Source organism: Chenopodium album, chromosome 8 (assembly GCF_948465745.1).
Source record: "Chenopodium album chromosome 8, dcCheAlbu1.1, whole genome shotgun sequence".
NCBI classification, from domain to species: Eukaryota; Viridiplantae; Streptophyta; class Magnoliopsida; order Caryophyllales; family Amaranthaceae; genus Chenopodium; species Chenopodium album.
The window spans coordinates 72,051,697-72,066,208 of record NC_137841.1 but is presented as its reverse complement, the minus strand read 5'-3'; the positions used below and the strand labels follow the sequence as shown (position 1 = coordinate 72,066,208).

Sequence of the window (14,512 nt, the reverse complement as noted above, 5' to 3'; positions counted from 1 at the left end):
TTTTGGTTTATTACAAGCTAGAAATATACAAAGTGCAACATCTCCACCAACATCAGATAATGATCCAACACCACCACCTGAGCCTCCTCACTTGCCAGGTCCAATTCACCGTCCACCAATACCGGACAACTCACCGCCACCAGGCCAAATTCACACTTCACCAACAACTACTGATGATGAGCCGCCTACTCGTGTGGACTCACTTGTCGTTCTTCCTCGTTGAGCATCGTGCAGGCCGGTAACGTTGTCATTACATATTGAGGATGGTTTCGTACCACCATCACATATATTTTGTACCAAATTATGTAGTGGTAGTAGACTAGCTAGTAGTAGTAATTAATAGCAACTTGTAAGTTGCAACTAATTAATTCATTGAAACAATAATGTATGATACTTAATATACTCGTCTATAACGTTTTTGATTATTAACCTTTTAAATTCTCTCCTTATGTGAACAACACACTAACAAACAAACGTTATTAACAATTTCTTATCATTTACCTTAATTATTATTAGTAAAATATATACTTGAATTCGTTTGTTATTACTTTATTAAAATTAAAAGGATACGTGAATAATTATAAGTTGCTTGGTGTATAATTGAAGAGAGCTCCAACGACCCAACGTCTAACAATTACAGTACTAAACTTGCTTGTACGTGTTTACTTTATTTCTCAACAAACTTGAATTGTTGATGAGGTAATCTCAACTTTTTCATGTCCTCATACCTTTTGCCCATTGTCTTGTGTCCAAAGAAAATAAAAGACTAAGGTTAGGAAATATATAGGCAAGGGTACGTATTTGACACTTGGGGAGCTCCCAGGGGTCTAGGACTCTAGGGGGCTCGTTATTCGGAGTTTGGGCGGGGAGGGACCTGGCCTCCCAACGTTCTAGAGCCTTGGTGGCTGGAATCATCTCATTCATGTCTTGATCCATCCCTCACTATCACAACTTAGTTGCCTTAGCTTGGCATTGTTGCCCTAGGGTTATTGGCTTCACCTCGGTGCCTATAACAAGCCAAGACGTTACATACCCTAATCTAGATTATCATGTAATATAAGTCATTCACTCATTTGAAAGCCACTAACTTTGTTAACGGTGACTTTAAGTTAACTACATGATTTAACATGTTGTATTCGATATTTTTGGTAACCCTCTCAAAATGTCGAACTAAGATTGTGAGAAAATAAAGTCATGTCTCACAAGAGTAATGCAGGCATTTTAGGCGTCATTTTAAAAATGTCTTATTAAGTTGTTAAATAATACCACTAGAGTTTTAGTGCTACAAAATACACTTTCATTTGTACAAAACATAGTTTCAGTGGTACAAAAGTTCCACTGGAGTTTCAGTGGAACAAAATATAGAATCAATGGTAGTGGTTCCTATAAACTTTGTCCATTTTACACCCGAATATATGTTTGAAAAGTTTTAGTGAGGCTCACATCATCTTTTTCACTCTTCCTATCTCTCCTCTTTTCTCTCTCTTCCTTATACTTTTATGTTTTTTTAATAGCCGTGAGACATTCTTTTCTCTCTCTCCTCACATCATCTTTTTCACTCTTCCTATCTATCCTCTTTTCTCTCTCTTCCTTATACTTTTATGTTTTTTTAATAGCCGTGAGACATTCTTTTCTCTCTCTCCTCACATCATCTTTTTCACTCTTCCTATCTCTCCTTTTTTCTCTCTCTTCCTTATACTTTTATGTTTTTTTAATAGCCGTGAGACATTCTTTTCTCTCTCTCCTCACATCATCTTTTTCACTCTTCCTATCTCTCCTCTTTTCTCTCTCTTCCTTATACCATGTCTCACGACACTCCATTTATACTTCGTCCAAAATATTTATATTTTCCACAAGTCCTCGTCACATGCCAAAAAAAAAAAAAAAAAAAAAAAATCCAACTAGAGCTGTCAACAAGCCGAAAACTACACTAAATGGACGGTCAAAGAGCAAACACCAAAGGATCAGAGTTAAGCATGAGTTCCCTAAACCGACAAGTAAAATTGACATTCTACCTAGTAATCAAGAAAAAAATTATTCAAAGATGTTATTCACACTTTGCCATTATACATATCTACCAGTCTAACTGTAAACAATGTGACTACTTAGTAGTCCACATTTTTCCTACCTAAAAGTCAACAAAATATTATCGTCTTTATAAATGAGGCCTCCATATTGAGTTATTTCTTAGCTAAGGCCCAATACATAACCTCTAAATAAAATCTCAAACTTTGGTCTACAAGAAAACAATCAATATGCCACATCCTGGGCAAGGCCACAGCCATGATCCACCAATGCCGCCACCGCGACAACCACCACCACCTGGACCTTCTGGCCCACCACCACCCATGCCGTTCTTTACAACACCACCACCCCCAGGCCCTGTCCATCCTCCTTCACCTCGAGGCTCATTTTATCGTCCACCTCCACCAGGCCCACCAGGTCCTCCTCCTGGGCCACAACCACCTTTCGGCCCACCTCCTCCTCCATAAGTTTATGATAGTAGAAAATCGCGTTGTAATGGATAGTAATGTTTGTACTTAGCTTATGTTAGAGTGTTAAATGAAAGCATAAATAAATCTCGAACTAGAATCACCATGTTCTAGTGGCAGAAGGTAGTAGAAGCAGTACCTCTAGTATGTTACAATAGTTTTTATGGCCTTATTGTACGTATAAATATGGCTGATGTTCAGTGATATAATGATATGTTACAAATTTAAAGTCATGGATTAATGTTAGATAGTATGTTTAATATTTTGTGAATTCAATCCCTTTGCAAATTTATCCTAGCTTGGTGAAATTTGAAATCTATTCAAACTACTCTATTCATTTCTAATTAATTCAGGTTACAAGACTTACAAGTTACAACAATTGACTAAATCAAAATACTTGTCAAATTGCAACTTTTGCAAGCACCTTCTCTTTTTTAATGTATCAAATTACAAGTCAACTATGTTACATTTTTTTAAATAAATAAAAAAAAAAGGATCAAATTAATGAGGCAAATATATTAGTGGATTGTATAATTATAAATAAACTATATATAACAATTATGGAGCATAAAGAAACTTGTTTATTGAACTTATTCTAAGCAAAATCACTTTAGATCAAACCAAATAAACGTAACACATAAAACTTAATAACTATAATTAGTGCCTACTTTTTACTAAACAACTTTAATTGCTTTTTAATTAAAATAATTACAAAAGTTACATGTTTGAAATATATATACACTTTAAAACAAATCTAACATATTTGTACTATATAATTTTTTTTAAACACTAAAATAAAAGGACAACAAGCCTTAGTCAATTACACCATATTTAAGTATTTAACCACATTACATACAAAATAAATAAATTCAAATCAAATTACAGAGCACTTTATTTCATGTGAAGCATAAAAATTAAAAAGTGCTATTCACAAAGTTAAAAGTAATTTTTGGTGGGGTAAAAGAAAAATGGAAGACATGTTACTAATGTTAGATATCACAATAAATAAAAAGGGTACTAGTGATTCATGTGATAGCTTGCATAGAAAATGTGTGAACCACATGGATATTTGCCAAGAAAAATTGGACACGACCTCAACCACTTCTAGCCCCCACTATTATTCAATTTGTAATCCAAAAATATAAACATTGAAAGCTACTTCACCGACCTTATTAACATCAATCTATTAGTTTCTTAACCTCATAAACAACCTCCCTTTTTTTTCTAAATAAACCAATTTCTTCATATCATCCTTTTTTCCACAATACACTCTACCAAGACCATTATGGCCTATAGAGGTCCTTATCCCTCAGGACCATCACCACCTGATCCTTACGGCCCGCCACCGCCACAACCACCAATATACGGTCAGCCACGGCCCGAATATGGGCCTGGCCCACCACCGCCACCTCGGCCTAATTACTATGCTCCCCAACCTCATCATGGGCCACCAGGCCCACCTTCACCTCCTTATTACTCACATCATCATCAACAACCCCATCACCGTCCTGGCCCTGGCCCAGGCCCGACTCCACCACCCTACATGGACCGTGATCCTTACGGCCCATCACCGCCGTATATGGACCGTGATCCTTATGGTCCTCCTCCACCTCCATACATGGACCGTGATCCTTATAGTCCTCCACCACCGTACATGGACCGTGATCCTTACGGTCCACCTACTCCTTGGCCTCGCCAGGGTGCACCGCCACCGCCTCCACCTCGGCCTTATTAAGCCAGCTGAAGATGATCATGATCCTACTTCAGAGTGAAATGAATTATGGATTGATATCTCTTTGATCCTCCTTTCATATTCTATAAATAAAATTTTGTGTATCCTAGAGACCTAGAGTGTTATTGGTATTAGTATATCTTATTGTATCTGTATGCTCTTCTAGGAAGATCTATGAAAATCAAGCTGATTTTGAGCTATGTTCAATGTTTGTTCAGATTTTTTTTTATACAAAATAAATCTATGTATTAAGCTTATCTTTAATTTGGAATGCAAAGATTTGGATAATCGTGATATTCGGTATGGCCCAAAAAAAAAAAAAAAAAAAAAAGAAGAAGAAAAAGTAGTTCCGTTGCCGGGACTTGAACCCGGGTCTCTCGGGTGAGAGCCGAGTATCCTGACCAACTAGACTACAACGGATCTTGTTATTATTAAAGAAAGAATTAATTAACTTAAAGTAATACAGAGTACTTCGTAATTTCGTATCTGAAATTTAATTAACTTTTAACCAATCTAAAGTCTTTTGGCGCAGTACTAATTCCAGAATTTATATGATATTAATATATTAAGGGAAAAAAAAAATACGAAATATATACTTGTACATGCCTACTCGGTTAAACCTTAGAAAGTAGAGTATAAGGTAAATAAGCCTAATAGGATAAATACAAGTATCTGATTTACACATCCTACATTAATCAGCAAGCACTCAGCTTAAATGATACATCCCAACTTCAATTCATAGGAAAATAACAGATTTATACTACTTAATACAACTTATTTCAACAAATATAAACTTAGTGATGTGAATCATTTTGGAAAAATCGAAAGGGCAGTGGATGCTCAAGGCACACTCCACACTGTACTCGCATACTTACACTCAAGAAGAGGTTGTGGATTTCCGTTATATGATATGTTTGTACCTCAGTTCTTGTGTTGCATCCGTCCACTTTCTGAGCCAGCATAAGGATCGATTATGACATTTATCACAGCAGGTTTTTTCGCTGTGAAAGACTCGTCCAAGGCTGACTTCAGTTCAGCAGGATTCTTGACAAGATAGCCTTTTCCACCAAAAGCTTCAATTAAAACATGGTATTTTGCTTCTGGAACAAAAGAAGTTGGGGCAGGGTCTTCTTTATGAGGGCCTGTGAGCTCTTCAGGACTTCTTCGGTCACCACCATAAACACCATTGTTGTTGAAGACTATAACTATAACAGGCAACTGATATCGAACTACAGTCTGTAGAGAGGTTAAGATGAGATATAAGTTGACAGTGAAAGTTACACAATTATATTCATAGGAATCACTTGGCCAAAACAATTCACAGATTATGTTGAAGCACAACTTGTATTAACAATTCACATATTTCTAGGAAATGAATGGGTATATAACCGTATAACTCATCAGATGATGAGAATGCAGGCAGGCATTTTAGAGAATAATATGTTGATTTTGTAATAACACTACAGTACACGACTTGTTTTGTTCTATTTTTATCATAAAATTACATGATAATATTCAGTATGTGGTTGATGCATAATGTATTAATATGACAATGTTTACCAACACTGTCAAGTTATACTTCACACAATAATACCTAATGGCTTATGCTTTTCATTATGCACATAGCCTCAACAGAGTCAACAGTGGTGATCACCAAAAAAATTTTAAAAAAATGTATTTAACTAGTACAAGATTCAAGATTTAAGCTACTTTCACAGCATATTAAACTAATGAACCATTTTAGGAAAAAAAAAAAAAAGGGCCTTAATCTATTAGCATTATGCTTGCATAGTTTTTGATAATTTAAGATGTATGTAATTAGTTTAAAGAAGGCTACCCACAAATTTTTACATATTCACATACATAAGATGAATTATTTAGGCAAAGTTAAAAAAAAAAAAATAGAAAAAAAAACTTAGTTTAATGGAGCATAATCCTAAAAGACAATAAATAGTGATTTTATTTGCTCTATTAATAATAAAGAGAGAAACAGCATATTAGAAAAGCAGATGCCAAATTGAGGGTATAGTAAAGCAGCTACAGCATTTGTTGTAAAGTACTAGGCCAATCAATGCCTAATTCCAAATCAAGGGTATGGCTTACAAACTTATAAGGCCAGGAGCTTTTCATCCTTCACAAAACCCACCACAGGTGACAACCTCATGAAAACTATTAGCATTTGGGGTATGTATGGTAGACTGTCACAAATCCAACTTATCATATTTCATTAGCAAAAACAACTGATGGTGTATAAAGAGCTAAACCAATTCTAAATAAAACATTAGATACAAACATGTCAGAGCACACAACAATCGTCTACAGCACATTATAATTGTAACCCACACGCAGGCTCTTTGATCTGTACACAATATTAGAGGTAAAATTGCATCTGCCCTCATGTTAGTTCTCTGAATGAACACAGGGATCAGCTGAATCCAACTTGCACATAAACAAGACAGTAGAGCAAAGATACAAGGACAGAATTTTAACTTACACTTATTAGTAAACAATGCAACCAACAAAGCAAACCTATGTGAACATATGAAAATAATCCTAATCCCATTAAGATTTTAATTTATACTGGTGCTCTCAGAGAATTTTTGCTGATTTACAGACTTAAAAATTGCATGCTCATATCACCAAATGTTTGATCCAGCGTAAATAAGAAAGTAACACATCTCTGCAATCTACTCTGGACCACTAACACTAATGAAAACAATTAGAAGAATCATCTACCAGATGTTCAGATGACGATGACCCCAAGGGAAGAAAACAAAACCCCCAATACTATACAATAGCTTTGGTGATCATAATGTGAAGAGGCTTGAGGATTTGAGATTTGTTGAGCACCAAGCTATGGAAAGGGTACCCAAATAAATAATAGAAAGAAAAGTCATTGTAAATCTCTCCATTGCCACATTTGATTAGGAAGAATTCAGTTGGAGACAAGAAGCAGGACAAAATTGGAAACACAAGAAGTGTATACTATGGATGTAAAAGATCAATGTCGAGCCTATCATTCAGAAACATAATTTACTTCAAAGTTCAATACTCCCAGCTTCTTAGAAAGTTTAACTTCAATCTTTCCAGTCAGTGTAATTGATTTCTGATTCACTATAGTGAACCAAAACCCACAAAAGATGCTAATGTCTCTCTGTCACCAATGGCAATCCAATCCTATTACTATGAAAAAATGGAAATTCATAGCATGATCTCAAGTAACAAAGCTACATTAGTATCATTCAACAGAAAACCATATTCCACTACAAGAAAGTCACATAATAAATTGCGTTGCATCGAAAGATAAACAAATACCACATGATTTTAATATGTCATACAATATAAAAGGCAGATGGGCATACCTCTACTTCCATAGCACTAAACCCGAAACCAGAATCACCTTCAACAGCAACAACCAAGCGATCAGGGCAAGCCACAGCGGCCGCAATACAGTAACCTAAACCAACTCCCATAGTTCCCCAAGTACCGGCATCCAACCTCGTCCTAGGCTCCGTCTGAAGCAACACAGCTCGCCCAACATCCATAGTATTAGCCCCTTCAGACACCAAAACAGGTGCAGGACTCCCAACTCCAATAATAGCATCCCTAATAATCCTCAAAGGAGTGAAAAAATTAAAGGGCACAACATCCTTAGCCAACTGACCCTCCATCCTAGACACATTATCCTTAGCCTTCTTCGAAATCGCCTCGACCCAAGGATGATTCCTCCCTAAACAAAAGGGATCATCCTTGATCACCTTATTAATCAAACCAACCACCTTCTTAGCATCCCCAATTAGCCCTACATAAGGCTTCCTAAGCTCAATTTCCTCCTCACAAACATCAACCAATATAAACTTGACATCCTTAGACCATTTTGGGGGCTCCCCAAAATGAAGCAACCAATTTAGCCTTGCCCCAACAACAAGAGCAACATCACATTGCCCAATTGCAAGCGACCTCGCCGCGGTTGCGGCCAATTCATGATTGTCTGAGATCAAACCCTTCCCCATTGGAGTGGGCAAGAAGGGCATCCCAGTACTATCAACCAACTTCCTTAATTCATCCTCGGCCCTCGAATACGCAGCCCCTTTTCCGAACACAATCAGCGGCCTTTGCGCGCTCCTCAGCGCAGCCACCGCCTTCTCAACATCGGAAATTGGCGTCGAATTCGACGAATCCGGTGATTCTTGTTCCTTTCTCACTTGTTCTTCCGCCTTTGAAATGAGATCCTCTGCCTCAGCCTCCGACACAGTCTGGTGGAGAACATCCGTGGGAAGGTCCAGGTAACACCCACCGGGCCGACCCGATACAGCCCGGTTCAGAACCCGGAGAACTGCGCCCGGAACTTCGGAAATGGAGGTGGGTTTTACGGATAATTTCGAAAAGGGTTGAACGGCTGAGATTTGATCAAGCTCTTGGAAATCTCCTTTACCAGAATCACGCTGATCGGATGAGCCCGAGATGAGGACCATGGGCCAGGTGTTAATGGCGGCGTTGGAGAGCCCGGCAAGCCCATGGACGCAACCCGGCCCGGAAACAGTGAGGAGAATTCCGGGTTTTCCGGTGAGGTAGCCGTAGGAGGAAGCGGCGTAACCGGCGGATTGTTCGTTGTGGAAGGCGATGAAGCGGATACCTTGGGAAACTGCGCGGGTTGCGACGGAGGTGACGGGAATTCCGACGACGCCAAACATGTGGGTGACGCCGGAATGAGCGAGGGTTTTGGCGACGAGAGTGTTGCCGTCGATTTCCGCCATTGAAGGAGGTAAGTGAGGTCGGAGTTTGTGGTTGTGAGTAAGGTAGTGGATAGGGACGTGGAGTGTGGATGAATGGAAGGAGAAATAAGGGGGAAATCAGAAATTTTGGGGTTTATATATGAGTTTGTTTTTGTAGTACGCGGTTTATGAGGTTATTGTAGATTTGTAGAGTGAAGTGAATATTTTCTTATGTTCATACAATAATACATGATTACATGAGCAATTGGACATGTAGTAATCTACAAGTAATTGCAATTGAGTGTGACCCAACATTCCGACAAGGCAACAATTGATTATACTGGGCGTTGAGTACAAAGGATAGGGAATTAGTGAGTGGGATAAGGATAAATAATTGTAATATCATGTTACGTATGACTTTATTTAATAAATTTGGGGTAAGGAATTAGTGACCCAACATTCCTTGTATTCTTACAATTTCAATTTCATTAAGGTTGAGTTGGTCTTATTAAATTTATGTCACATTCATGTTCATTATACGGAGTAACACCCCTTAGGTATAGAAATGGAGGGATAAGGATTGTTTTTATCCCTATGGACTCAATCATCACCCCCCAAACTAAACACTACATTCCTTCTAACTCTAACATATTATCCATATCCCTTCCCTTTTCTCTCCCTACATAAACACCTCATTTGTGGACATTTACGATGCATATGTGATCGAATGATCAAATATATTCGCTCTTTATTATAGTATATATCCCAACCGTTAATATTCACTATATTTATTAATTCATTATAATCAAATCAAATAATAAATTCAATAACAAGTTAGGACATTCTACTAATATTCCTTTGTTAAAAAAAAAAGTTTGTATATTAAGCATCTCCAACATTGTTTCGCTCTAAATCTATATATTTGACTATAAGGGTCTGTTCCCTTCATATTATTTTCAGTTCAGCTCCAATAAGTTTATTTCAATTCTTGATTTCCTTTTCTCATAAAATATTCAGTTCAGTTCATTCAGCTCCAATAAGTTCAATTCAGCTCAGTCAATTCAGCTCAGTTCAGTCAATCAGAACAGGCCCCAAGATTATAAATCTACATATTTGACTATAAGATTCCCCTCTTGCACAGTTTATACACATTTTTTATTTATCTATCTTTTTGTAATTCATACATGAAAAAACACACACATTGTAAACGTATAACTCGTTATTGTTTTTTCTACTTCCACCTAACAAAAGATTTACTATGAAGTATATGGTCAATAAAGAGTGCTTTTCAAATGACAAACTTTGTCATTGACATTTATTACTCGTCTAGTCGTCTTAAATATTTAGGGGCATTAGTGGTTCCTCTTTTTGGGTGAGGACTGAGGAGTGGAAAATATGAAGGCAAAGTTGGCCTAAAAAAGTTGAGATTAGGTGAACGGCACGCCAAGGAATTGAATGGGAGAAAGCGAAGTTAAAGTTGATAACATCATCCTCAAATCTTGGTAGTTTGGTGATGATTTGATTACTATTTTGTTGATATTTGTAATGGTTTAATGTTGTAATAATAATTGATTGGGTGGAGTAATTCTTTTTCATTCAAAACGGAATTTATGGAAACATAATTAACTGAACTTTTTCTATTGGAGATTTGCATGCAACATTACTTACTTCTTGAAGCAACAACTAATTTGGACAATATAAAGAATTGATGTACGAAATTAAGGTTGTTTGTATGTTCGACAACTTGTACACAATAATTGCAAGATTGGTAATATTGATTAAATCTAATCAATGTTAATTACAATAATATGTATTTGAAGCAGATTGAATGGTAATCGATCAATTATAATTTATAAGTAAAGTAAATAAGTAATATAATGATCAAAACAAGTCATTTGTTTTTACTTTTTAGTGATACAAATATTGAAATATACATGTGTGTGGTACTTGGTGGTCGCATAAGTCTACGTGACTACGTATGCATTATAAGTTTCTGTTTGATATTTTGGACAAATATTAGTTTGAAACTGTGTTAATTAAGAGAAATCTTCTTAATTAAAAATAATACTCCATATCATTTGACTATTTATGAAGGTTAGTACTTAGTAAGGAACAATAATATTTGGCGGTCCTTACTTCATAAATACCAAACTCCGTAGTCTAACAACTAAAGTTAGTAATTAGTATAATTATGTCACTCGAATCATCTTTGGATCTTGTCATAACAGGTCAGATCATGCGCAAAATTGTTCAAATTGATTCCGAGTTCACCACCAACAATAATTATACTTCCTAAAACAAATCAATTAATCAATTATCAAATCAAATCAAATCAGGCTAAATGATTTGGCGTTAGTCTTACCAAGTTAAAACAACCCAAGTTTTCTTCACCAATTTAGAATTAGAGATTCGGAAAAGAGTTTACCCAATTACCCGTCAATTCATCATACGAGTGACCCGAATTAATCCAACCCGACCCGAATTTCCTGAATAGTTAACTGTCTTCTCTTCCCCAAAATCTCACATAAACCCTACACTTTCTTCTTCATCTTTCTCTCTTTCTTCGCACTTTAATTGCAGAACAAAATTTAAAATTATAAAAATAAATAAAAATCTAAAAAAATGATAAAGAGAAGATTCTACAGAGCAGACCGCGGCGACAACGACAAAGACGACGCATCATCGGATTCTTCATCGGATTCCGAGGTTGAAGTTCGGAGCTCCGATGAATCGGAAGAAGATGAACCAACACATAATCAACACGAACCCGATTCCGACGTTGATGCTGATGATGACGACGACAATGAAGATGATGTTCCAGCTCCTTCGAAACTCCAACACCCTTCTTCCTCTTCTTCTGGTTCTCTCTCTTTTTTTTTCTGGGTTTCTTTGAATTTTAAATTTGTAATTGGGTTTTGTTTATTGGTTTTGATTTGTAATGGGTTTTTGTTTATTGGTTTTAATTTTGTAGGGTATGAGAGTGAAGATAGTTCTGCTAATGAAATTGATGCTGAATCAGGAGGTAATTTACATTGTTCTTCTTTTTGTAATTTTCATTAAATAGGATTGATAGATAATGTGATTGATGTTATTTGAAGCTGGAAAGTTTGGATTTTGAATTGGTTCTTATATCCTTGATTGTTGTTAGTTAAGTTGATTATTGATTAGTGAGGCAAATGGTATTCCTGTTCCTGTTAATTTTCATTTTTACATGGGTACTGCCAAATTCATTAGCTAAGTTTCAAGTTATAATTTAGATGATTAGGCATTGTTTTTGGCTTAATCGGAAAAATTGAAAACAAAGGAAAAGAGAAAGAGAAAGAAGGCTGTTTGTATTATGTTGGATTGCTGTTGTGTGGTTTAATGCTACTGAGGTAAGAATAAGGTATAGAAGGAGTATTAGAGGCTGATTTTCATTGGTCAGAGTTGATAGTGGATGTTTATGATGATCTTGAGCTTTTGCTTTGCACTGAAGTGCTTAATTTCTGCGCGGCTGCCTTGAGAAGGTGGCATTTTGCTCATGAGTACGGAGTGGCTCTATTAGATTCCTTAGTTACGTGTTATTGCTAGGTTAGAAATATAGATGATCGCAATGAGTAGAGGTATAGTATGCCCTTCATCGCGAGTAACATTGATGATTGCAACTTTCACGGCCAGTTTAGAAATTTTGTGGACATAGGTCAAGCATTTGTGAAATGACTGGGAGGATTCACTATGGATGAAAAAGGTTGACTACTAACTAAATGGCTTCTTGGCAATTAGATAAGTCCATGAGTATTCATTTTGGGAAAATATGGGAAAGATTGCTAGGTTTATTCATCTATCAATTGCATGATATATGCGAGGAAACATGACTGACAGACACTCTTTGATTTGAGCGAATTTCTTATAAATTTCTGTTTTTCCCCTGTATGTCTAGTGGATATTGATCTTACAAATTTACACACCGTCTTGCTCAAATTAAAAAAGGTAGGGATACACAACCAAACATAAAAAACAAACAAATGGTTTGAGTCCATACTTTGAAGAAAAAAAAATTACGATAAAAGGGGTGAAAAAAAAGAAGAGAATAAATAAAACTCTACGAATGGCTGTTCTATATCCATCATCTGGTGTATTTTTGTATGAACATTAATCAGTAGTTCAGTAATATTAAAGCAACTATTCAAATTTTTAAGGAATTCTGTATATTGGCAGGTTTGCTCGAAAATGATGATGACAGTGGATCTGAGAAAGATGGTGATCAACTAAAGGAGAGCCTCTTATCCAGCAAAGAGAGTGGTGAAACAATTGAGACACAGACTGAAGATCAATCAGCTGTGGATGATCTTCCAAGATGCGTTTTGAAAAGCAAATCAGTATTCAAGTGCAGGCTTTGTCCGAAAATTGTCTGTCTGAACGAGGAGAGTTTGAAAACCCACCTCAAATCCAAGGTTTGACATTTGACCTGAAAGATTCAACATGCTTTTTATCTTGAAATGTTTCTCTATTACACTCACTCTTTTTTCCCATTCAGAGACATTCAAGATCACAGAAATTACTGAATGAAGGAAGATTGAGGCGTTATCTCAATAGCGATGGGGAAGAAGAAGTAGTATCTGACGATGATTGTGAGACTCATGCCGAAAGACATGCAAGGATTATTGCCCTGGCACAGGTTTGTCAATTCTCTGCTGGCAGAATTGTGATATCTCCCCCCCCCCCCCCCCCCCTCCCCTGCCCGGAAAAAAGCAAGAACAGGACCTTGTGCACTATCATATCCCGGAAAAAACCCAATACCTCTATTCTTGTTATAGTGACTTGACTATCAGCCATTAGACTTTTGGAAGGAAGGGAAGAACAGTACATTCCTGTTCAAATTTAGCTGAGTTTGGTTCAGTATTCAACAGTCTTTCCCTTTGGGCTTTGAGACATGGCAACAGTATCCTCATGAATTTCTTCACTTGTCATTTTAGGACACATCAGTGAAGAAAAGCAAAGGGCGGCAACGGCAAAGGCAACGATTAAAAAGAAAGGTGAATTAGTCTCATGTTTTACAATGAGCTTTATATATATATGTGCACTATCAGATTTTAAAGCGTTGCTTTGTTTAAATTGCAGAAGAATCCTTCGACCGAGCCAGGCTCCGGACAACAGAAGGAGAACCGTGCTAAGAGGAGAAGAAAAAATGCGGATTGATCAGAGTATGTTTCATACTTGGGGAAGACAGTGCGGATTGATCAGAGTATGTTTCATACTTGGGGAAGACAGTGCTGTTACATATACACCGTAGCAATTTGTTATAGCCTGTAAACTGTTGTGATACCGGATACTGTTTTGTCATCCAAATTTTACATTCCAAACACCTATAATCTTTTATTCATATCTTGATTCTTGATGTTATTGTGTACATTTGCGGGTGGTTTGCATAGTTTGTTGCAGTGGCCAGTGGTAGCCTTTCGTTGAAAATTTGTTAGCAAAAATTAATTCATACCGTAACAAGGTTTATAACCTACTTCAGCTATGGTTTGCAATATGATTATTTTTGCAAACGGCCAAGAATGCTTGGTAAAATTCAATCAAAAAAGAGAGAT

At 36.7% G+C, this 14,512-nt stretch overlaps 2 protein-coding genes and 1 non-coding gene across 3 annotated transcripts; 1 reads left to right on the top strand and 2 right to left on the bottom strand.

Annotated features, from left to right (window-relative positions):
• Positions 1 to 4,571: 4,571 nt before the first annotated feature.
• Positions 4,572 to 4,644, bottom strand: TRNAE-CUC (transfer RNA glutamic acid (anticodon CUC)). The gene has a single exon. It is a non-coding gene; the product is annotated as a tRNA-Glu (tRNA).
• A 216-nt stretch (positions 4,645 to 4,860) lies between these two features.
• On the bottom strand, positions 4,861 to 9,135 carry LOC145642256 (2-hydroxyacyl-CoA lyase-like). The gene is made up of 2 exons (XM_081693374.1): positions 7,587 to 9,135; positions 4,861 to 5,460 (listed from the first exon to the last, which is right to left on the bottom strand). The coding sequence occupies exons 1-2, from the start codon at positions 8,979 to 8,981 to the stop codon at positions 5,146 to 5,148; spliced, it is 1,710 nt and encodes a 569-aa protein (XP_081549500.1). The 5' UTR covers positions 8,982 to 9,135; the 3' UTR covers positions 4,861 to 5,145.
• Positions 9,136 to 11,450: 2,315 nt separating this feature from the next.
• Positions 11,451 to 14,309, top strand: LOC145556550 (uncharacterized). The gene is made up of 6 exons (XM_081618208.1): positions 11,451 to 11,799; positions 11,911 to 11,961; positions 13,137 to 13,372; positions 13,456 to 13,596; positions 13,895 to 13,954; positions 14,040 to 14,309. Exons 1-6 carry the CDS (start codon positions 11,562 to 11,564, stop codon positions 14,115 to 14,117), a joined length of 804 nt encoding a protein of 267 aa, XP_081474334.1. The 5' UTR covers positions 11,451 to 11,561; the 3' UTR covers positions 14,118 to 14,309.
• Positions 14,310 to 14,512: the final 203 nt, after the last annotated feature.

Bases quoted from the DNA above. Each gene is read 5' to 3' on its own strand.
- LOC145642256 (XM_081693374.1), bottom strand. From the start codon at position 8,981: ATGGCGGAAATCGACGGCAACACTCTCGTCGCCAAAACCCTCGCTCAT. The intron at 5,461-7,586 runs GTATGCCCATCT...ACCTCTCTACAG, and splicing joins TTAGTGCTATGGAAGTAGAG to ACTGTAGTTCGATATCAGTT.
- LOC145556550 (XM_081618208.1), top strand. From the start codon at position 11,562: ATGATAAAGAGAAGATTCTACAGAGCAGACCGCGGCGACAACGACAAA. The intron at 13,373-13,455 runs GTTTGACATTTG...TTTCCCATTCAG, and splicing joins AAACCCACCTCAAATCCAAG to AGACATTCAAGATCACAGAA. The intron at 13,597-13,894 runs GTTTGTCAATTC...TTGTCATTTTAG, and splicing joins GGATTATTGCCCTGGCACAG to GACACATCAGTGAAGAAAAG.